Here is a 23,768-nt window from a genome sequence, read left to right as displayed (position 1 = left end):
AACAAGAAGTCGTCGCTAGAGCCCGGGCAGCCAGTCAGAACCAGGGCATCCCGGACTAAGGACGGCCCCCCACAGGGCCGGTGCCCTTGCCATTCCTCCTCCTCTAATTTTCAAATACGCAGGCTGCCAAGAATAGCCCGGATCTCGGCCCGCTGCCGCGTGGTGCATTGTTTTCTTTGTCGAATAAAGAACAGAATGTGTGAAAAATTACGCCTGCTGGTGGACCTTCCTTTAAACTTTCCAGACAATGGATTAATTCATTCTCTCTTGCAGGGGCTCTACCGGCTCAACGTCCGAATTCGAAGGTTGCTGCAGCCCCCGGCCACTGACGGTTGCTGACAAGTGAAGATTCGCTCCCCATACGCGCTCAAGTAATAACCGTGACACGTTGCGACGCACCATCGGCATTTGCGACGCATTCGACTCAGCCGGACTCATCATTTTTAAAAACCGTCGACAAGAAACGCACTATGTGGTGGCAGGTGCTGGCGCCACGCGCATTGTTTTTTTTTTTTTTTTTTTTTTGCACGTGTGCTTTGTACAGCGCAATTTTATTAAAAGCACCAGGTATTTAAGCCCTGTGTAAGCCTTAGCACAAAAAGCGCCGAAGGGGTAGCACAGAGCGGCTAGTGTACGTAGCAGTACCCTGCCCTATAGAGTTTCGGGGTTTTACTGTAACAGCATCCCTGCCTGTTTACCGCCACGGCTGATTTCCTCCTACACCGGAATTTCAGCTAGTTTCCTAAATATAATAGGACATATTTCATGACAAATCACGCTTTGCAGAGTCACTTGGACTGTATTAACTACATTTGACTGTATTAACCACAAAACACGTCTAGCCAAAATGAGAAGGTGCAAGGTAAGAAGTCAAGCATTGAATCTTGTACAGTCTTACTTGTGTAATCACTGCCAATCTTCATCATCATCATCAGTCATCACCATCACCAGCCTATCTACGCCCACTACAGGGCAAAGGCCTCTCCCATTAATCTCAAATCATCCTGCTCCTGTACTAACTGCAACCAATTTATTGCCGCAAACTTCTTGATCTCATCTAACTTTCTGCCACCACCTGCCACGCTTGCCTTCTCTAGGGATCCACTCTGTTACCCTTAATGACCAGCGGTTATCTCGCCTTCGCACTACATGCCCTGCCCACGTCCATTTCTTCTACTGATATGACCTTAACACGCGTTTGTTCCCTAACCCACTCCGCTCTCTTCTTGTCCCTTAATGTTACACCTATCATCTTACGTTCATTGCTCGCTGAGTCGTTTTCAGTTCAAGTTGAACCCTCCTAGTGAAACTCCAAATTTCTGCCCCGTGTTGACACCAATGGAAGTACCTCTGAGCTATTAGGCGTGCCCAGGGCAGCATATTGGAGCTGTTTTTATTCAACCTATATATCGACGATATTATGAACACATGCGTTTTTTACCATTTATGCCGACGATACTACGATACGTCTCAGTGGTATGAACCCAAACGAAATAATTGGTCAGGCGAATCAGACACTCTCCGCACTCACAAATTGGTCGAACCAGAATGCCTTACAAATAAACGTTTCAAAAACTAAAGCGATGTTTTTTCCGCCCTAAGGGCAGAACCTTCTCTATTCCCAAGTATTTAAAATATGGCACTGAGCACATTGAAATAACACAGTCGTTCAAAACACTAGGTGTGCCCAGTCGAAATGTCAAGAAAAATTTCTGTAGTCTGTCTTATTTTCACGTGTCTTGTCGTATTCTGTTCGCGTCGTGATTCTGATGTTCTCTCCAGCGTCGTATTCTGGTCTTGATTTTGACGTGTCGTCGTGCCTAATTCCTGTCTGGTCGTGAAATTGATGTTCCATCAGTAATTGCACATGGTTTGAGTGCTATTGCCCATTCTGAAGAGTACCGTAAATGGCAGCTCTGCTGTGACTACAGAAATGTTTGTCGTTAAGAAAATTGACTTTCTCGTTACGACGTAAATGTGTGTCGTAACAACAGATGGCTTTGTCGTAACAACAGGACTTCTGTTGTCACAACAAAGTTTTTGGTCGTACGGCAGGAATTCTTGTTACGTACGTTTTTGCGATATTCCTGTTGTGATTTTAGACTGGGTGTGGTTCACGGATAAATTACTATGGGAAGCACATGTGGACCAAGTGTGTCCTAAAGCTTCACGTTTTGTTGGCGTTTTGTACCGCCATCGTGATCTATTTCCAAAAAGTATCAAATTGCTTTTATCTAAATCGTTATTTATTTCGCACCTGAAGTACTGTGCTCTTGTCTGGGCGACAGCTACAAACTCGAATCTCGAGAAAGTGCACATTTTACAGAAAATGGCTTTAAGGATAATTTATAATTTACCGAGGGATCACCCAACAGCACAACGCTTTCACATTGCCAACGTACGTACCAAAGATATTTTGTATATGCATTGCGCTGTAAATACGAAGTAAAAAAGTAATCGATGTTATCTTTGCGAGTAAGCTGAGTTGAAAGGACATGTTTCAGTGTATACCTTGCGCCACACTAAAAAATTAGCAGTGGCTTAGCTCGTCTATGCCAGGATATACGTATCGTGAGCTAAAGTTAAGCTCGTTATTCTTAGCTTTCCTGGTTGTCTAGGATTAACTTGATTATCATGCTTACTGCTGCTAAAACGATTTCCAATCCAATTTAACCCAATCCAATCTAATCCAATTCAATCTAATCCAGTCGTGGCGGTGGCGGCTACGGAGCGCCAGCGGTGCGCCGTGAGACGTCACTGCTCCTCGCGTATGCGCAGCAGGGCTCCCCGGGAGCCACGCGAAACTGCTCAACCTCGGCCAGTGTAGCTCACGCTACGAAAACTCAACACAACGACACTCAAATGCTGAGTCACACCCTTATCCTTCGCTTTTAGACAGCTTAGCCAGAAATGGATTAGATATTAATTCAGGCTCCTTATCACACCTGCGTACTTTTTGCTTAAACTTGAAGCCATAACGAAATCTATTCACCTCTTTTTTTTTTTACTTGTTGCTTTTTGGGAACGCTGTTTCATTTCGTGTATTTCTTTTTTGTGTGATCTTGAATTGAATTGTTGAATTTGAATTGATCGCATTTGAATTGTATTTTTTAATGTTGCTCTTCATAAACGTTGTTTAATTACATGTATTTGCGCTGTCACACTTTTTTTGTACTCATTTTTGTGCTTTGCTTAGAGTGTACAATTTTGCAGTGTAATTTGTCATACCGATCTGTTCCTTTTCTTTAACATTGTATAAATGATATACTACTTTGCTTTGTTATAATGCTGTGTATCATAGTGACGTACGCTTCTTACGTTTCTCTTTTTGCTATACACGTCCGTGTGTACCAGATTTCGGCGCACGTTAAATACCTCCAGGTGGTAGAAATTAATCCGCAGACCTCCACTACGGCGGGCCTCATCGTCTGCGTTGCGTCGGCGCGGTAAACCCTACAATCAATCATCAATATTTTACCAACACAAGCAAGATTGGGATTGCATTTTTTGTAAATTCACGCTGCGGCACCCTGCTGGGCTCGGGAACATTGTCAAGCTCGCAGGAGACGCATTGCAAGCACCAACGGACCACGAACCGATGTTACCGTTTCGTCCGCGCGTTGCGAGTTGCACTGATCGCAGCGTAACAAAATTATTCTCAACTTTTAGGCTCCATTTGTGACCTAACTGACATCAATGCGGGAAAGTTTTCAAGTTGTCGGCTGTGGGTTACCGGCGCTGAGGTTGTCCCAGTTGTACTGTTCACCGGAGAGTTTTAAATGCCCCGCCAAAACGATAGAAAAGGAGGATATGATAATTGGGATAACAAATCTTGCAAGTTAGATTACTTAATAATAAAAAATGCAAAACAAAAATAAACGTCAGTAGTAAGAGTAATAAGTTAATTTTTGCATACAGTGTTTACAAAATTTGTAAAAATGTTGATGTTGATAGCCGGAAATGGCCGCAACCGTCTGCTGTGCACGGCCACGGCTATCTGGCGTTTGGGCGTCCCAAACGCGCAGCAAGAGAAGCGTTTCTGCATTCAGAACAGCTCACCAAGTATGCGATTCTTGCAAGCGCGATCCCTGGTGACTCCATCACACCATCGCACTTTCATCGCGAACTGACATCTTTCCGGGAACGCCCCAACCTCGAGATGCTGATCGCCGCCCGGTTCCACGGAGCGCGTCGCTTCGCCTCCAGCGCCGCGTCGACGGCTTTGGACTCCGCCTTCGCCCGCCCAAAACTTGAGTCGTGCCTCGAAAGCATCAAAAACGTCAAGCTCGGCGCCGCCCAACCGGCGAAACCAGATCGGGACGCCCGACACTCGTCGGTTCTAATTCCCCTTTGCACGAGTAGTCAGGGCAAACCGTCCATACTGTTCACCCTGCGTTCGAAACGGCTCGCGCGACACAGAGGCTACGTCTGCTTTCCTGGAGGAATGCAGCACGACGAAGACTTACACCCCGTCGACACCGCGCTGAGGGAGACAGAAGAGGAATTAGGGCTGAGCAAGGAGAAGATCGACGTAATCGGATCGTTCCCGACCTTCTACAACCCCTTAGATAAGCTTTTCATGACCGTCGTGGTTGGAATGCTCGGCGAAGGTAGGGACATCGACGTCCAAGCTGACTTGAACGTGAACGAGTCGGAAGTGCAGCTGGCCTTTCTGCGGACTCTGGAGGAGCTCTGCGATCCGGCGAACCTGCGGTACACGCAGTTCCGACGCCCGAACACCGAGTACTCGACGCCCGTGTTTTTGGCGGGCCAGTTCAAAATATGGGGACTCACGGCGATGATTCTGAATGCCTTTCTGCGGACGCTGGTACCGGACGCGTATGAGCACGAAGTGAGGTGTAATGTGCTGAAGAAATCGCTTTACTTGAAGGATTAGTGCAGTGAAGGTGATGCGAAGGATGTCGGGTTGCGTCATCGGGTGCGGGGTTTTGGTAATGGGTTTAATTTTGGTCCGCGTACGTCATTGGTACTTCACAGCGTGCCTAAAGCAGTTATTTTCTAATCACTTCTAGTGACAAATAAACTTGTCGCGTATGGGTTGTGTAATGCAGTCTTATACTTCACTGGCTGAAGGTGTTATTTTTTGATCATTTGTAATGGCTAATAAACTTGGTTAAACAGAGCTTCCCGTTATAAACTTGAGAAGTCCAGAAGAGTGTTAACTTATAGAATACATTTTACTAGAAATTTGTCGGCTTAGACCATTTAATTTCCTGCACCAGCTGAACTTGAGTCCCATATCGGTTGATGGAGACGTTATTACGATTGAAATTGTAGAGTTCAAACTATTTTCACTAAGGTGATTTCTTCACCACCTTCATAATTAGCTATTGTTAATATTCATACCATTCTGCTGCATGTTCAGGTCATCATGTTGTTTAGCACTTTTTCGAGAAGTTTTCTTTGTCACGTGTTTCACAACCTCCTTTGTTTTTACTCACGTTTTTTGATACACGGCAGAAACCACTGATATCTCCTCGGTTTTTTTGCCTTCCGTGCAATTATTTAATGAAAGCTCAGTCCCATTCTGACATAGGTTCGAATAATACGTTTTCCTGAATCCTACGTAGTCCTTCGAAAAACCAATCAACAAGTGTCCACTGCTCAAGAAGTGTCAAGATTGGCATGTCGCCAAACCATTCCGCAATGAAAAATGGGTCGAGGTGTTCTTACGTCAACATTGTACTTCACTGTGACTAGAGCTTAGCCAAACGCGGCTAAGGTTGCACACTGCACTTCTAAAGAATTCAAAGCCCAGAACTTCCAATCAAACAAGTTCCAGGGATATAAATATTCTCGCAGCTTGTCACTGGCATATTGCTTGCATTTACAACAAAAGATAAGCTGTTTCAGAAACCTAAGGCAATAGTTTTTCCCAATTTTGTCCGGTTGGGATCAGAACTTAAGTCCTAGGAAGACAAGCCGGATGACTATGCAAATTGCAATGTGACATTACAGTGTCGTTTCTAAGGACATGCAAGTCCAGCCCAAAAAAAAAAGACTGGTTGCGGTGCTCTGATTGTGCCCTTGTGGTAAAATGCTTTTGGAATGCATTCGTTTTGGTCAGTCGATTCGAACAGTATGTAGGGTCTACATCTGTCTACAAACAGCACTGCAGCCAAGTCCTCGAATGTGGAACAATAAGCACAAAGACAGGACACAATGAAGGGCCAACTGGCAAATATGAGCTGCTGGCACTGCAACAAATGGTTCTTTACCGAGTGCCACGCTATCTTGACAGTGTGCTGAAACCTGCACTTGGCAGCTGGCAGAATCCTGTGTAAACCGAAGAACCAATCCATTCTTGATTTGTTGTTTCGCTTCAAAATGCAATGTTAATTCCATTCCCATCCCGTTTGATGTGAGAGGCTAATAAGAGTTGTTCATTTCCACTTTTTATAGGTTCCAGGGTCAACCCGCCGTGGTGGCTCAGTGGCTAAGGCGTTGCGCTGCTGAGCACGAGGTCGCGGGTTCGATTCCCGGCCGTGGCGGCCGCTTTTTTGATGGAGGCGAAAAGCAAAAATGCCCTTGTGTACGCGATTTCGGCGCACGTTAATGATCCCCGGGTGGTCAAAATTAATCCGGAGCCCTCCACTACGGCGCGCCTCATCGCCTGCGTTGCGTCGGCGCGTTAAACCTTACAATCAATCAATCAGATTCCAGGGGTGTGAAAAATGTGGTATTTCCAGAATATTCCCCAGCTCCGGTGAGCTACTGTGGATGATGCAGAAATTCGTCGTGACTAATTGTCTGTAATGGTCTTTTGTTAGTCAATAAGAAACGACCTTCATGTGCGAAGTGTTTATGAGGAGCCCCAAATGAGCCCATTTGGGGATTTTTTTTCCCTGTACAAATACAATGAGCAGTTGAATGGTGGAGGAACCACTGTAAGGCATCCCAGTGTTGAGGAGCGAGATCAATTGGATCTCCTGGGGGGTACGATAGGGGAGGCTGACTTTTTCAGCGGACGTTTACGACGACATAAATCCTGCACAATCCATTCATCAGCCTGGGACAGGCAACATTTTGTAAGCCAAAGTGCTGAGGAGTTGTTGTGCAATCGACGGCTCCCCAAATGTGCCTTGTAGGGTGATTAATGAAAACTTTATTGACGCGAAAGCATTAATCGTTTGCAGTCCTGAACTTTTACCCACTTTCCGGCCGTTCTGGTGCGCAACTGTTTTGGCAGTTGCCGGAACAGCGAAGAAAAACACAGACCGTGCATGAAAAACTTACAGGATATGTTCATTAAACACTGCTGTCGGGAATATTGATGCATTGTAATTGAAAGATAGAGCGCAACTTCGACAGCACCTGTCTTATCGTTCTTCCTTTGTGTTGTCATCAAAGGCACGCTCTATTTTTCAGTCATTACAGGACATGTATTTTGTGTCTGGCATTCTGCTTGCAACTTTTTTGCTGATATTTGAGCAGCACATGAAACCGCTCCAAGCATTTTCCTGGGTGCAGGCCAGGGTTTTTACTGCGGGTTTTATAGAAAATTAGTTTCTGTCCTGCCACCTTTTATTTTTCTATCGCTACAAACAGCACAGTCCTTGTTGCTTTGGCCTTGAAGCTTGTAGATGAAATGGCTCGTCCCATCTAGCCTTTCCTCGCACTCCATGCATGCACATGGGCCCCGCTTTTTGGCTCGACGTCTCACATCACCCACCAGCTGTTGGATGAGGTCACGGCCGTACTGCAGGTTTTGCTGTTCTTTCTCCGCATGATACCACAGCTGTGTGCGCTTCCAAATAGAACTATTGACAATGGAAACCCCTAGATGCCAGGAAAAAATCTTTTGACAGTGTTTCGACGAAATGCATAGCCCGCAGAGTAATAATCTGCACGCCGCTGTCTCCGCCGCCGTCGTGGTCTTCGTCACTCACTTCTGTCGAATCACTGTCGCCACTCACTGATGGAAGCACTCGATTCTCTTTGTCACTGAAGTCATCATCGCTTTTGCTGAGTGCACCACTGTAGAGCGCAAGCGATTAGGAAACAGCCATGCTTCTCGGCGAGCAGTGCCCACATGAAAGCGCTCTCGAATCCAGAAGGCCCATGCTGAACGTTGTGCTGCACCTCAGTGCAAAAAGAAGAAAACTGAACAAAGTCCACTTACTCCTCAAGAGTTTTAGGACTTCACGCAAAGCTGACAAGACGCAAAACGATATGTCTGAGAAAGGCACAAAAGAAGTCGAGCTCAGAACGCCCGTAATGGAGTTGTTTACGGGGAGGAGTTCCATTTTGAGAAAGAACAAGCTGGTTCTTGCCCATCTCGGCAATCGCATCAGACGGCGTCAAACTTGCTTGGCAGCCTATTATTTCAAGAGTTGACAACAATGAAGAAAGAATAGATTTGCCTGGAAGATACCGCAATAAAGACAACAGATTTCGTTGCCTCCCTATGTTAGGGTACGCTACCACGCCCGGCCCCCTCACCCCTTCGAACCCCGACTTCCAAGAGTTGGTAACCCTATCTGTTAGGGCAGAGTGAGTTATAGGATCTAAAGTGGGGCGTCAAAGCAATTCAATTTATAACGTAAATGATAAGCAAACCATTGAATGCGATAACTTCATTTTTTATACTTCAACTGCGTCAACACTCACAAGTCTTGTTTGTTATTTCCGCTGGCTGTATTAATCACCGCAGTATTTCACTTTGGGAAGGTTGGATTAGAACTAAATGAATACCCCCCCCACCCCCCCAAAATCTCTCCTTATGGCCTGAATGCGAAATCCTCGGTGTCCAATTGCAGAATGTTTGCTCTCGTCATCATTATCATCCGATTTCCCTTGCATCTTTTTTCTTTCCTTTCCGTTACGGTGAGGTTTATATATATAGGCTTAACATTACATAACCATGATGCTGAGCCTAACGACATGCCACACATTATCAACTTTTGTACAGCAAGTAGCTGGCAGTGATTGACAATGTAGAGCTCAAAGCATAACTTTAGACCTAACAACGCCAGCCGGGAACATACCCCTGTTCGTGCTACTCGCACGCCATCTGTTGGGAAAGAGCCGCACGATCGCTTCTCAGATTTCACTGGATGCCTCAAGATGGCGAGCTACTAACGTTAACCAAGACTGCAGGAAAACTGCTACCTTTAGCTTTCTCGCTGGTAGGGACGGTGCAATGATAGGCATTCAGCCGGTTTTTTTTTTATATGTATTTTGTTAACTTTTTCACCTGGCTTGGACATTTCGGTGTCCGCCCGATACAAAGGGTTTCTGGCCACAACGATCATCATCATCATCATCATCACCTGGAACATACCCGCGTTCGCATCGCCAAGCTAAGTGTACATTTAGCGGGAACACACTTTGCTGCTCGCCTACTTCTGCAATTACCATGCTTAAATTACTCATTCGAGTCTCAGTACCCCAACCAATTTTATTTTGAACTCAGCTACTCTACTTGCATTCTCTACGTGCTGTCGGATGAGTAATTTTGTAATCCGTCTCTCGGTTACGCCTGATTTTCGACCTAACGTTTTCGCGATTAAAAACCTGCAATCTGCTAGCGCCCCCAAGCGGCTCGCAATGATCCAAGCGACGCCCACCACCGACAAGCCTAGTGACGGACCAATGGACATCGACTCGTAGGCGACTGCAATGTGCTCTTACTTTACGTGGCATCGCAGGAATCGTCGCAGAACCGAAGCCCGGGCTTGAAGACGTGTGTGTGTGTGTGTGCGCGCGTAGTCGATTAGAGCACGGGACCGGACGGGAGACGCCGCGATGGCGCCAAGCGATTGCCCGAAATGATCGTCTCGAAAGCCGCTGGTTGGCATCCCCCGACGGGCCAAACCCCCTCCGCGGTACACGGCGTGTGAAATCGATCAGGTGAGATGCGGCCGGTCGTGTTTGTTGATGCGCAATCAGCGCTCGTGTTTGGAGGAGAAGAATCGGACGTCGTGTGGTAGTGCGACGCGCTGGTTACTGTTTACCTTCGCGAGTCAAGATTTCAGCGACGCCCGGGCGCGGCGACTTTCGTCGCATCTCTGAGGCGGTGCGCGTCGCTCCAAAGATCTGGTTTCGTCGCTTTCAGGTCAACCCCTTGCTTGCCGCCGAGGGAAAAATAAAAAGAAATAAAGTACTGACGTGTGGTGAGCGCGTCGAAACACGCAACTGCCTCCATTCTGTGCGCGGCGTTTTCAATGAGCGAGTTGTAGCGCTGAGTTGCATTTAGTTGCAAGGCCACGTCGTTTAAGTGACGTGGTGACGAACCTTGGCTGCTCGTCTCGGAAACGTCTCCCGTGAGTTTTGTTCGCATTGTGTACGAATCGGATCTCACGCGATCTGACTGGCTGACACGCTTGACACGAGAAGGCTAGCTATACCTACCCGAAAGCTAACCACCATTTTCGGATACCAACTGTCAACGCTCTGTAGTTTCAGGCAAAGAGTGCGTATTTTTTTTTCTTCTTTTAACGAAACAAGGTGTATTGTTGCTTTTCAGACAACTTTAAAGCTAACGTCAGAAGCGGACGCGCCGCTAAGTGCCAAGTTTGACGAGTAGCTTACAGTGACGTGGTGCTAATCGCTATCGTCTGCGAGCATGGCTGTACCGTGCTTCCTACCTAACTTCTGCACCAGAAGTAAACTGAACTCCGGGCAGAAAAATTGGTGCGCTAACTAGTAAGTCCCTGATCGCTACGAACCAGGGCAGAGATAAAGCTTATCTGAAGTCTGTGTGTAGATTTGTGGGTAGACCTGAAAGAGTGGGTAGATTTGGTAGAAGTGTTTCGCCCTTGAATACTACGCAGGCGTTTTTAACGGCATAAATGTGGACTGAAACGTGTTTTACACAATTTACTCTGGCTACTTGGCCACCTAGTTTAGGATTTGCAGAGACCTGCCCGGTTCACCGTTTCTAATATAGTGGCTGGAGAAAAAATGAAAAAGAATCAGTTTTCAACCAGTAGACAACAAGTGACAATGAAATACATTAAAAAAAAAACATTGCATTTTTTTTATTCAAGGAAGAAGCGAGATGTACATTCTCTTTCACTTGTGGCCTTAGAATGTGTCCTCAACTGTCGAGAGCAATGTCACCTTCAAAATATGCGTCTGCTTCTTAATCACAGCTGTATAGGTTATATGCCATGGCTTTACATTTCTTGACGTTAACCACGCCTTCCCTTAGGCGTTCTCTTTTCACTGTCCCTGGCCGAAATTGCGAATGAACAATGGTGTGGTTATCAGCCGGAGTCGCTCCTGAATTCAGCCTTGAAACTGAAAGGCCGTTGGCATGTCGGCATTAGCTCATCTGTACTTACAAGTCGAGCTTGTATTTTTTTATACAAGAAACAAAACGTCTCTTTGATTTGTTGTTTTGGACTGCCTGGAAATGCTCCAGAGCAACTCTGTATTTATCTCTTTCTCTTTTTTTTGCGCATAGAATATCTGTTGCGGGAAAACTCCTTGTCTGCCTATGAACTGGTCAGACGTTCTGTGGTCTGGTAAATTGAAAAAGCCAGAAGTTTCTGATGTTATCAGTTTGAAATGCCGATGCTGCGATCGGATGACTTTGCGTGCAAAACTTCTAAAAGTTTTTTTTCGAAAGTGCTACTGGAGCATGAAATCTCACGGTGTAAATGAACAATGCTGCACCCAGAATTGTTGCAGGCGAAAAAATTGGATTGATAGGCAAGGTTGAGGGACCTGGATGTGCTTAGGGAATGTAACCCTGCATTAGTGTTGCAAATTACGTTTCCAGTTTCGAGTATCATGGAGGGATGTTTCCTGTATTGGCAAACCATGATATAGTATATGCTTGCTTCTTCCGTCATCTCGCAGCTTGTCAAAACACCGTCGTTGCCAGGACTAGTCCGTCCACAAAATGTCATCCCAGGTCCTCCATCAATGAAAGAATTCATCCGTTCCTACTCCAAAGTATATGCATGTCAACTTGTTGTCATTGTGCGAGATGTTTCGGCTCCCCGTGGCCTGTACCACTCATCTTCGGCATGTGATCTTAATTGGAAAGCATAGGTGTTGTGCAGGCAAGCATATCAGATGGTATTATTAAGGCTTCCTCCCATGTTGTGTGAAGATGAGTGCATGGATACGAATGGGACAGTTCTTCCTAGATTTGCGTTCGTTTCGGGTATTTTATATTCGATATCTTAGAATATTTGGGCTTGCATCAATCGCTAAACTTGCCCCAAAACTTAATGTCGAAAAACAAATTGTGCGGAGTCGCATATTGTGAACGCGGAAATGTAAATACGCGTTCTAGTTTGGATTTGTGGTGCACAGGGGTACTTAGACTCGTAATAAACATTGCGCGCCTTGGCAAAAACAAAAAAAAAACGCCCCTTAGACGACACCTACACCTCGCCTTTAAGATTGGAATGCAATAGCTTTAGTTGGCCCTCTGCACTCGTGGAGGATGACTTGGAAGAGGGACCCTTACTGGATGTCAGCATTGCATCTCTCGGACATGCGTTCCCTCCTGATGGCCTTGTGCTGATGTGCACAGACGAATTTGATTGATTGTGGGGTTTAACGCGCCGACGCAACGCAGGCGATGAGGCGCGCCGTAGTGGAGGGCTCCGGATTAATTTTGACCACCTGGGGATCTTTAACGTGCGCCGAAATCTCGTACACACGGGCGTTTTTGCTTTTCGCCTCCATCAGAAAAGCGGCCGCCGCGGCCGGGAATCGAACCCGCGACCTCGTGCTCAGCAGCGCAACGCCTTAGCCACTGAGCCACCGCGGCGGGTGCACAGACGAATGTTGACGTTGGATCAGGATTTCAGTGTCACTAGACCAACCTTCACTTCTCTATTGTGATCCCGTAGTGGGTTTATACTCCTCCTCCTCCTCCTCCTCCTCCTCCTCCTCCTCCTCCTCCTCCTCCTCCTCCTCCTCCTCATCATCATCATCATCATCATCATCATCATCATCATGCTCAAGTTCACTGCAGGACAAAGGCCTGTCCCATTGACCTCCAACCACTCCGGTCCTGCGCTGCTCGAGTTCACGGTTTACCCATGAATTTCTCTCATCCCTCCATCAGGTTAATGGCCTTCCCAATTCCACTTTTTTTTTTACTTTATTTGAACTATGACATTTTCTACTCAAGATTGTTCCCTAATCCAAGAAGCTCGTTCCCTGTCATGCCACCAACGCCACCTTTTCTGCGACACAAAGTCCTCAACGCTATCGCAGTGAAATGTGATCTGTAAAGTAGTTGCGAGCTAAACATTTTGAGAATCAAGCCAAACTTTGAGTTGTAGATTGTAAAAAAATGTCATTGAAAGCTAATTAATTTCTGTATGGTCGCTTCTGTGGAAATCGTATTTCATCATGTTCTTTATAAAGGTCAGAGTAGGCTGTGAGACACTAATGTAATAATATGACTGCAAGTCCCTGAAGTGATTGGGAGCTGGAACTGTTTTTTGAAGACAGGCAAGCTACTGTGACTGCACTGAAGTCTACACACACCTCGTGAAGTATAAAGGTGTAACACAAAGTGGGAAGAAGGTTATAGAATAGTATATATAAAATAGAATACAAATAGAATATACAAAATAGAGTAGAATCTCTTTTCGACAATGTGGTTTTCTACATCTGGGCAGTCTTTGGTTTGTAACGCATGATTTTTAAAATGCACGTGGAAATTCTCCTGGCAGCTTTGAGAGAATTCTTCATTTAGATGTATGTGTCAGCTTATTTTGTTGACGTTTCTTGTGAAAGTGAAACGTCTCTGCAAAATATGCAGAAATGAGGTCGTCATGAAAACTAACTCGTTTACAGTATTCAATTCAATGTTTGAAGCCAGTTTTTCAAAGAATATTTATATTTCATTCTAGTTGAAGGTTTCTCAATTCAAATACCCATAGCTCTCACCTTTCACTGAAAAAGAAAGAACTTGAGGGGTTGGAATGTCAGTAGAAAAGGGGTGTTTGATGTTGTTAGACAGATAAACTACATAACATTTTCTGTCTCGAGGGGAATTATGATAACCCTACCTGTAATGAACACTCCACCTTGGGGTGCGCTGCTGTCAAGTGTCTGATTATGAACGAGACGAGAAGTGAAATTGCGAAACGTGCAAACTAATAATAGCAGCAGAAAGTCACAAAAGCTATTCAGAGCTATGAAGAGGCCGTGGAAGGGGAATACATTTCAGGTAATTCTAGGTTGAAAGAGGGCTGATGCTGAGTTTCTTGAAGTTCTCAGTCAGGCAGTGACAAAAAGAACAACCTTGGCAATTAGGTATTGATTTTAAGGTTGAACTGGAAACTGGAAAGCTGTGCAAAAAATTTTTGTACTAATCTAATATTTTATAACATTCCCAATCGTAACCTGAAAAAAAACACCTGTAGAATATGACGAAATTGTCATCTGTCATTGTAATGGACATTTGAAATTTTCCAATTGCCCCAATCACATTGACTGTGCGCAACACCTTGGACGGCGTACAGGATGCTATGATAATCCACTGATTATGAAATTCAACCAGTTCAAAATTTAAAAATTTGACCTTCCCAATGGCGCTACATTTAGGGGTAGGTATTTCAGTGTTGAAGATTCCCTTCTTCCCACTTGAGTTGCTCGTAAACACCTTATTGCTTTTGCTAAATCATTATCCACGCCATATTTTTTGTGCTTCAAAAATTTTCATGTTGGTATCAAATGCGACGTGCTTGGTGCTACTGCAAAATCTGCTGAGAAAATACTATAGTGGTTTCTCTGTCATCAGCATGTGCTTCACCGCCCCTCGATCAAACTTATTGCTTTCTGTTATCTTCCATAACACGCACAGGTTTATACTAAAAAGTGATGTAATTTTTAATCGGGTTTCATCATCTGCCGGCAAAGTAACTGACAATGGAGTTCTCATTGGCCTACCAAATTTTTAACTATTTCAAAGCTACTGCAGAATCATGAGAGGGGAGGAATACCTTTCACCATCAGCCACAACGTATCTAATTTGGAAATAAGCATAGATGTCATGCCGCACCTCATTCAGTGTTACTACGCTTTAAAATATGGCCAAGCACCTTACCATGCGAGTAATTATGCTCGGGGACTTTAATTTTCCTAATATTGATTGGTCGATCTATCTTGCACCAGCAGATACAGCGAGGGGACCGAATGAGTTGTGTATGCCTTAATCTTAACCTATCGCAAGTGCAAGCAAAACCAACCTGTATCACAGGAAATTGCTGAAATAGTCTGATCTAATAACAAGTCGTCTTGAAAGAGTGTCATTTATGTTGTACTTCCCTGAGATCTGGGATTATAAAGTTATTCATGTTGGCTTTGTAGCTAAGCCCATTTCGCTTTCGACCTTATTTCCTTTTGACCACCTTCATAAAAACCATTCGTTTGTAGGTCAAGACAATTACTTTTAACAGTGCAGGCCAGAGGCCCACTAAAAAAGGGGGCATACAATGCAAACATTATCGAAGATACAAAACACAGCATGATACTACATGTGGCAGCAGTGAAAAACGACCAAATTTTTAAAAAAAGAAAACACTGGCCACCAGGCACAAGTAAACATTTGCTTGTATTGGACAAAGGAGCTTAGACATTTTTCGAGCATATTGTCCAAGTCGGTTTAGTATAAGGGGGAAAAGAATGTAAGCAGGTTGGTAGAACCAAACAATGGCCCGGGTTAAACAGAATGACGAGTATTGCGAGTATCAAGGGGTTTGAAGTATGGACTCGATTCTCGGGCAGGTCTACAGTGAAATAACAAGCAAAGACATTTGAGGTGCAGAAACTTTCTCCCTGTATATTCTGTATTGTATTATTGTATACTTTATATATTGTATCTATACGGTGTAGTAGTCCCAAACATTGCAGGCAATATCCAGTTTAGGCCAAATTAGAGTAGTGTATATAACAGTTTTGTAACTGTTGCTAGCGTGTGTCTGAACTTACGCCTACGCAAACACAGTTTGCAAAAAACAGATGAGAAAATATAAGCAATTCGTTAAATCCTGCTTAAGTTAAGTTCCTAGTTGACGTTACTCCAAATTATGTTGAATTCCAATGGCAGATATGGAGAAGTTGCCACCATCTGCCGCAGAGCATGGTCCTTCAAAACGCAGCTGCTCCGTAACTGCTTTTAGAACGTACCCACCCCCCCCTTGCCAGGAGCATAATGATGCGTGATGAGAACAGTTCCAAATGCGTCTGCTTCCCTACAGGAGCTTTCTTCTTTCCTGGTCTCGGCGACGTGCAACGCTGCTCAGCATTTTCTAAGACAGGCAAAAAAAAAAAAAACAGAAAAAGGAAGTGCCGAAGGCTCGTTTATATGCCATATCCATCCAGTCATTGTTAGGGCTTGGCTCCTTGCTGCTCGATTCAGAGTTCTAGCTGCTTGAATCAGACTTGCTTTCCTCAAGTAGCAAGAGCGCGGGCGTGGCATGGTATGCAGCATCTTTTTTTCTTTGCGGACGCTGTGTACATATGCTGGAGTGGACGCCATGGTGGTTCGATTTTGGGGGGTGCGACTTTTCTTGCTTCGCGGAGAGACTTTGGCTGCAGCGGCACTCTTGAGCTGCCGTTGGAAGAAGATACAGTTGCCCCCGACCTTCCATTGGAATGAGTTTGCTCCAAATCTAGCCAGCTGTTGCTCTGAAAGTGCTCCGGATCTTCCAGTGGAATCAACATTATGTTGCTTTACTTCAGTGGTTAGGGGATATCCTGGAAGAGATTGCAAAAGTTTTGAACGGATTCTGTTTGTTGGGGATGCAAAGAGAGACGGCTTTTTCCACCATTTCCCATTCGTGGCTCCAAATGGCTCCAATCAGTGAGCAGGGAGTTAAGGGCATCTTAATCACTAACAGTCTGGGTAGTATTATTAAAAGCAGTGCAGGCAGTGAATAGTTGAATTTGAACAGGCTCTTTGATGATTGGTGCAAGATTATTACAGCGAATTACAAAAAGTAAAGAGCCAAAAACGCTACCCTGGGGGATGCCAGAAGTAATGGGAAGAGAGTCAGCTATTGTACAATTAATGTATGTCTACATATTGGCTCCAGTCCAACAACTAAGCAGAAACCCATGCAACCAAAAAGGACGGGAGGCTGATGAGGTGCAGTTAGTGAGTTAAACTGTGCCCCATTGATATGATGTGTAGGAGCAAAAACGAACAATTGAATGTAACTGAGTGCAGTAGTAGTAGGTGCCTTTTCCTAAAACCATGTTGCAAGGGGATAAGATATGGTGCTCGTCAAGAAAACTTGAGCATTGCAACTACATCCTCGAGAAGTTTCTATGAGGAAGACAGAAAGGAAATATGGTAGTCGGCAAAAAAAAAGGGGGGGGGGGGGGGCACTTTCATTAAAATAGAAACAACACTCAACTTTCACATCCTGAGGCGCAGTTAACAGGCCTCTTATTGGAGACAGACAAATAAAAACGAGGAATTTGTCTAATGGTTCAGGGCAACACAGGTTACTCACATCGTTTGATCTGGAAACAAACCGTTTGGGTTCTTAAAACGTCATTGGCACCAAGCCTCTCAAAGTGTGAAATTTTTAGCTTGCGAATAACTCGTTTGGATAAAATTTAAATATGCATACACTGCTTAGAACCCGCATTAAGCCAATTATATCTCGTCAGTCAGCTCAATGCAGTTTAGAATTGAACTGCACGATTTTTTCACTCTGAGTTCAAAGTACCCTTATGTCATCAGCATATTGGCACTGAAAGCAGTGTCGTGCTTATCATTGCTTCCATCTTGTCACCACATTTCTAGTCGCAAGTTCTTGTACAGCTCACTGAGCAACCTACTGCAAATACCTTATTTGTTCGATTATAAGGCGGTCACGATTGTAAGGCGAGTGTGCACTTTGGAGAGTAAAAAAAATCGCCACATATATACCGAGCTTCGAATATCAGGCGGGGTATAACTTTCAGACTACGAATTCTGGAAAAAAAAAAAACTCGCCTTATATTCGAATAAATACGATACCCCCCCTTCCCCAGCCCCCGGGCAAGCATTGCCTATTGCACCGACATGCGTGCCCCGTCTCTTTCAAGTGTTAAACTTTTGAGGTTCAACCCACCGAAGCAACTCCTGGGCTATGAGGTGCGCCATAGTGGAGGGCTCCGATTAACTTTGACCACCTGCAGCATGTGATTTCAGTGCATGGTCTCACACATGCGCTGAAATCTCATTTGCATTTCGCCTCCATCAGAAAGCAGCTGCTGTTGTCGGAATCGAACATGCATGAAGCAACAGACTAAAATGGCATTTATAGTGAAATCGCATGCATAACCTGTCCTTCAACCTATTCAAAACATAATTGCCTAGCAATGTAATAAAATATGGCTTTTACTTTTGCCTGTATGTACACACCCCTTAAGTGGGTTCTTTAAGGGAATAAAATGAAATAACCGTCTCTGGAAGCACGAAAGCCAGGTGTGACAGCCTCACATGATACATATCACAAGTCACACGTGACATTCTGGAGAGGGCGTGGAGGAAGAGAGTGACTTATTAAACGGGATGACATGGAGTGTGTCATCTGTTGGCTGTGGCCTTTGATGTGACTAGCTGTTTGTAACAGTTTTTAATTTGCATAGGGATTTGATTCTGGCCAGGTGTATGTGTGTCTTTGTGTTTGACGTGGTTGTGAGTGGCATTTTCTCACATCACGCGAGTGCGGGTTCATGGGGACGAGAAAATTTGTTTGACACTCTCGCAGTTTGGAAAATTTCACGTGCTGGCATTTAATTGTGGCGTGCATCATGTTGGAGCTACGTTGACACCCTCGTTGGGCCCCCCTTTTTGGGCACCCTTTTTCCCTCTGTTAACACCCATTGGCACGTCTATGCTTCTTTTACCATCCTTGCTGACACCCTCTTTATGCACTCTTTTTTTACCCTCTGCTCTTTAACACCCCTTGTCACTTCTATGTTTCTTTTACCGTCCTTGCTGACACCCTGTTTATGCACTCTTTTTTTTACCCTCTGCTCTTTAAAGGCCCGTTCACACTTGCGACGAAAGTGAGCGAAAGTGCCAAAAATTTCTTATTGCTTTCGTTGTCTGGCATCGCTTTCATTGCGTGACGAGAGCGATCGGTCTCGACCAATTTTTTTCACCCCTGTCGCTTTTGAAGTGGAAGAAGGAGGCGAGACTTCCTGACATCGTATCCTGCCAAAGCACCTGGATGCTGTGTCTCCACAAGCGGCGAAACTCCCGTGAAGTGTCTCTCCGAGCGCAAGACAATAACAAGAAAAGCAAAAAATCATTGTTGCCGTTGCTCGATGTCGCGTGCGAGTGTGAACAGCAAGGGTAGTGATCACTTTTGCTTTCGTCGCTTTGGCGCATCTCTTCATTGCAAGTGTGAACGGGCCATAACACCCCTTGTCACTCCTACGGGTTTTTTTTTACCCTCCTAAATGCTGACACCCTCGTTGGGCACTCTTTTTTGCCCTATGCCCTTTAACACCCCTCATCATGTTTACACCATTTTTACCCCCTGTTGACTCCCTTTCTTACCTCCCCCACTGTGCAGATGCATTAGGGGCAGCCCTCCGTGATCAGGATGCAGCTCGGGTCGAGGAGACGGATGTGGTACCGGGCGTGGTGTTGGTGGCCCGCTTGCCTCCTGGCACTCGTGCTGCTGGCGTGCGTCGTCCACTGCCAGGACGCTGCTGCTGCTGCGGAGGGAGACAAGGGTGACAAAATTTCCGAAAGGCGCCACTCCTCCTCTTCCGACGACTCTCACAGCCAGGAGGGGGGGCCAGCTCTCCAGGTAGGCGGGCATTGGGGGTAGTAGAGGGTGCACGTTTAGTCTGCTCTGCAAGGCCATGAAGACAAGATGAACCTTGGTTCATTTTGAGTACTTTGTTGTTTCGATAGCAATGGTGCCAAGTCTACTGCAAAGTTCACAGAAATAATGAATAATAAATGAAACACATGGAGCAGTGGCGACTCCCCAGCCACTTTCGGACGAGGTCTCTATGATGTAATGGAATCTTGTTTGTGCGACTGGCGGCCGCCGACCCACCTCCAAGAAACTCGACTGGACTATTGTAGGGGGCCTCTAGTTCCGTTTGTGCGTATCACTTGAATGCTAATGTGCAGTTAATGCAGTGATAACTGTGTGTTTAATGTTCATCCACATTACGTCACTCCAGCTCACATTGTGAAATTTGAAAGTTTTTTTTATATTTTGTGCGTTTTTTGGTCTATCTTTGGTTTCTGCCATGGAGCTATGGGAGTTACCAGAGGCTAGTTCTTCCTAACTGAACATAGTTGTATTTTGTCTTTATGGCCCCTTTAAATACCATATTTCCCGGTCTATAAGTTGCACTTTTGTATAAGTCGCACCTCCCTCAAAACGGCAGTTAAAAAAACGCGTATATAAGTCGCACTGGTGTATAAGACTCACCGGTGTACAAAACGCACTTGTTAATCAGGTTAGTTCATAGAGGATCAGTTCATTAGAAAGTGCTGCAAAAGTACAGGGTTGTGGCGGCCGCCGCCTCTGAATGCATCCCCCGGTAAGCAGTGCTAGACACGTGCATCTACCGTACAAAGTCTAGACAGAACGAACTTCTCAAAAATGGTTTATTGATACACACAGATGGCATGTACTTACAGACGGCGTTTAGGCAAAGCCATCGAAGCCTTCTTCCTCCGACTCACTAACAAATAATTCATTCATTTAGACCATAGATCTGTGGTGCACTGACATCACGCAGCACTCAGGCACCTTTTCGAGCTCTAGCCACGTGCGGCCGCCACATATAAAATTTATTCCATACAAAGGTGGATAAGACACACTTACGAAAATTTCAGAAAAAAACCGCGACCTATACACCAGAAAATACGGTGGACATCGAAGGGAATTGTTAGCATTGCCTAATTACTTTTTGTGTGGGCAGTGTTCAGAAATAGTTTGACAGGCATGTTTGCGAAAACTGCCTTCAAGGCTTTCATATCTCTTGCATCGTTCGCCTCGCTAATTTGGTGACGTCAGCACAGTTGCAGGTTAGCGGTTTTGAATCCAAAAAGTTGTGAGCATGTTTTAAATGGCGTTAATATTGCGTGGGCATGCAAAATACCAGTATTAGCCAAGAAGCGGGTGAAGTGGGGTCGTGCGAAACTACATTGCTAGCTAATGTAATTTTGGTCTTTCACTACGTCTCCGAATAATTACGCCTAACTAGGATGTGTCGCAATGCAGCCCTCAGTGTGATGCGTTATGCGAACTGGAATGCTAACGTATTTTGGGGGGAAAATATTTGTGACATACAATTCAAATCGTGAGTTTTTCTTAAAATTTTTATCCAGCGATCGAGCTTTAATTGGGCCTCCTCGATTATCAGTCCCGATCCTCTGAAGACTGCCCGAGACGCAATCCGGCGCTCGATTTCCCCATGTATTCCTATGGAGCTTCCGGTCCGAGGGCGGTCCTCCGGATCATCCAGGACTAGTCAGTCGAAGAGGCCCATTATTAGCTCTGCCTCCTGTTGTGCATTTTAAGCTAGCCGCTTGGAAACCACTAATTTAATTTACGCTGCTGTTTCTATTCGAATTCTGGTTATTATAGGTAATTTCGATGCTTGAGTTTATCACTTTCAAGGCATTTTCTAGGAAACATAAAAGCCTTGAGTGGTTAGCTAGGGAAATGCCCCCCGCCCCTTTTTTTTTTAGTTTTTAGTGTTCATTTGTGTGGCAAGAAGGTGGTGATTACTAACGCAAATTTGTATCTTCTGGTGTGTGCAAATGGGGTTTGCCTGTTGTAGTGAGCGCCCTGCTTCTTCCGCAAAAAATGCACGAGCATTTAGATTTTGTGAGTGTACAAATGATTTATTGACAGGTGACATTCAGTCATGGGCTCTGCCTTCTGGCAATTATAATCATTCAAAGATAGGTCAAAGATGGCCATTTATGGCCATTACGACAAAGCCATGGGTATTATGAACACGCTCTGTTGCTTTCTTAGAAAACATGTATCGCAAAAATCAGATTCGCCACAAATTCTTGAAAAAAAAGATCGAGAAACTTTCCTAGTACCTCGACGGCATCTTAGTGGGTGTTGACTTGCATATCCATGCAGTGATTGGCTTGGTAACAGCTCAAATACTAAATCAGAACTGCTGGGGCTGTGGGTATTATCGCAAATATGAAAATAATTTAGACCAGGATACGTATTGAGAATCTGAAAGGTCATCAACGCTTTGAAGTGTTTATCACTTGGTCTCTGCACAAGCTTGTTCAGTGTCGATGATTATAGTCGTTTGCTCTTCGCTGCTCACGTATTCAAGTTGTGTACCAAACATATCTCAGCGTAGCTTCGGGGCATTTCGCTGGCGCACATCTTTTACAACACTACGCGAAATGCAACTTTTTCAGGCCCCCCCTTCCGAAGTCCGGCTTCCGGCCCTGCCGAAGGAAGCCACCGCCGAAAACGAAATAGGTGATGAAGAGGATCCGTCTAATTCGAAATCTATGGAAGCACTGGGAAGTGACCAGTCACCCCCGCCCAGCTCGGAGTCCAGAGGAGTGTCCGAAGCACACAGTAATAACCGCTTTGAGCCCATGCCCGCCCCACAAGCCCAACAGGTGACCGGTGAAGACGTCGTCCCTGAAGAGCCGATGCAAACGCTTGAGGTATGCTTGTGTGGCCTTTGCAATGTGAGAGGCTGTGTGCTTTTTTCTTTTGTTTTTTGATACGAAGGCTAATTAATACCCATGCCACACGTACACGAAAAATGACATTACATGCTTAATGCCTTAAGTTTTAAGGGGGGAGGCTGGTCTTAGACAAAACTTTTTTATTTTTCAATTTATTGAGATGAAACCTTCCAAACAGATGTATTTCAGCATTCTGATTTCAAATATCAATTTAGATTTTGGATATCACAAGTAGTTCTAATTTCATACAGATTTAATTGTTAAAAGCCTATCCCCGATTTTAAAAAAAATCTGCTTTAATGGTGCTTCTAAACTGCACTTCATTGCATTGCTTAGCAACCAGGGAGTGCAATAAAATTATTCCCATGCTTCTAGCCTTCCTACAACTAACTGTATGAGGGTTCAAACAACAAAGTTTGAACCCTCATACAACGAAGTTTGTTCAAACAACGAAGTTTGAACCCTCATACAGTTGGTTGTAGGAAGGCTAGAAGCATGGGAATACTTTTATTGCACTCCCTGGTTGCTAAGCAATGCAATGAAGTGCAGTGTAGAAGCATCATTAAAGCAGATTTTTTTTTAAATCGGGGATAGGCTTTTAACAATTAAATCTGTATGAAATTAGAACTACTTGTGATATCCAAAATCTAAATTGATATTTGAAATCAGAATGCTGAAATACATCTGTTTGGAAGTTTTCATCTCAATAGCTTGAAACATAAAAAAGTTTGTCTAAGACCAGCCTCCCCCCTTAATGCCGTTGATTCGCTGCTACACGCGAAAATCTAATGCCATTCACTCTAATGCCATTTTTGGTTTAAGAAGTACCGCGCAACTCATTCACCTTCACGAATGCCTTGAAATCTGTCTACTCTCGAACGCGATAAGCACCAAATGGAACCAACGAAACTCTCAGCACCAGAGTGTTGACGCGAAAACGTAACTGAACTTCGAAGTAAGACGATTTTTGTGCACTTTTGAAGTTTTGAAGAAGACAAGTTCACTAAAACAGCGGCAAAAGGCAAAACATCGTGTTACTCGGCATGTTAAATTTTTCAGATGTGGCTGCTGCTGGCAGGCGACAGCAGCTGCTGAAGCCACTTTTAGAAACGGC

The 23,768-nt window shown here is 44.8% G+C and overlaps 2 protein-coding genes across 3 annotated transcripts in view; both read left to right on the top strand.

The window, feature by feature from the left end:
* Positions 1–3,960: 3,960 nt before the first annotated feature.
* On the top strand, positions 3,961–5,143 carry LOC144142763 (mitochondrial coenzyme A diphosphatase NUDT8-like). Its single transcript, XM_077674465.1, has one exon. It carries the CDS (start codon positions 4,160–4,162, stop codon positions 4,895–4,897), a length of 738 nt encoding a protein of 245 aa, XP_077530591.1. The 5' UTR covers positions 3,961–4,159; the 3' UTR covers positions 4,898–5,143.
* Positions 5,144–9,594: 4,451 nt separating this feature from the next.
* Positions 9,595–23,768, top strand: part of LOC144142762 (protein sel-1 homolog 1-like) — a 31,958-nt gene continuing 17,784 nt past the window's right edge. Inside the window, exons 1-3 of one of the 2 annotated variants that reach the window (XM_077674464.1) lie at positions 9,595–9,873; positions 19,524–19,763; positions 22,373–22,630. In XM_077674464.1, coding sequence (XP_077530590.1) covers positions 19,554–19,763; positions 22,373–22,630 — 468 coding nt within the window. In that variant the 5' untranslated portion in view covers positions 9,595–9,873; positions 19,524–19,553. The remainder of the gene's footprint in view (positions 9,874–19,523; positions 19,764–22,372; positions 22,631–23,768) is intronic. The other variant, XM_077674463.1, reaches the window with a different exon arrangement.

This window comes from Haemaphysalis longicornis, unplaced genomic scaffold (assembly GCF_048455015.1).
Source record: "Haemaphysalis longicornis isolate Haplotype H1 unplaced genomic scaffold, Haemaphysalis longicornis Haplotype H1 scaffold_6, whole genome shotgun sequence".
Classification (NCBI taxonomy): domain Eukaryota; kingdom Metazoa; phylum Arthropoda; class Arachnida; order Ixodida; family Ixodidae; genus Haemaphysalis; species Haemaphysalis longicornis.
The sequence above is the reverse complement of the archived record's forward strand: the minus strand, read 5'-3'. Positions and strand labels throughout refer to the sequence as shown.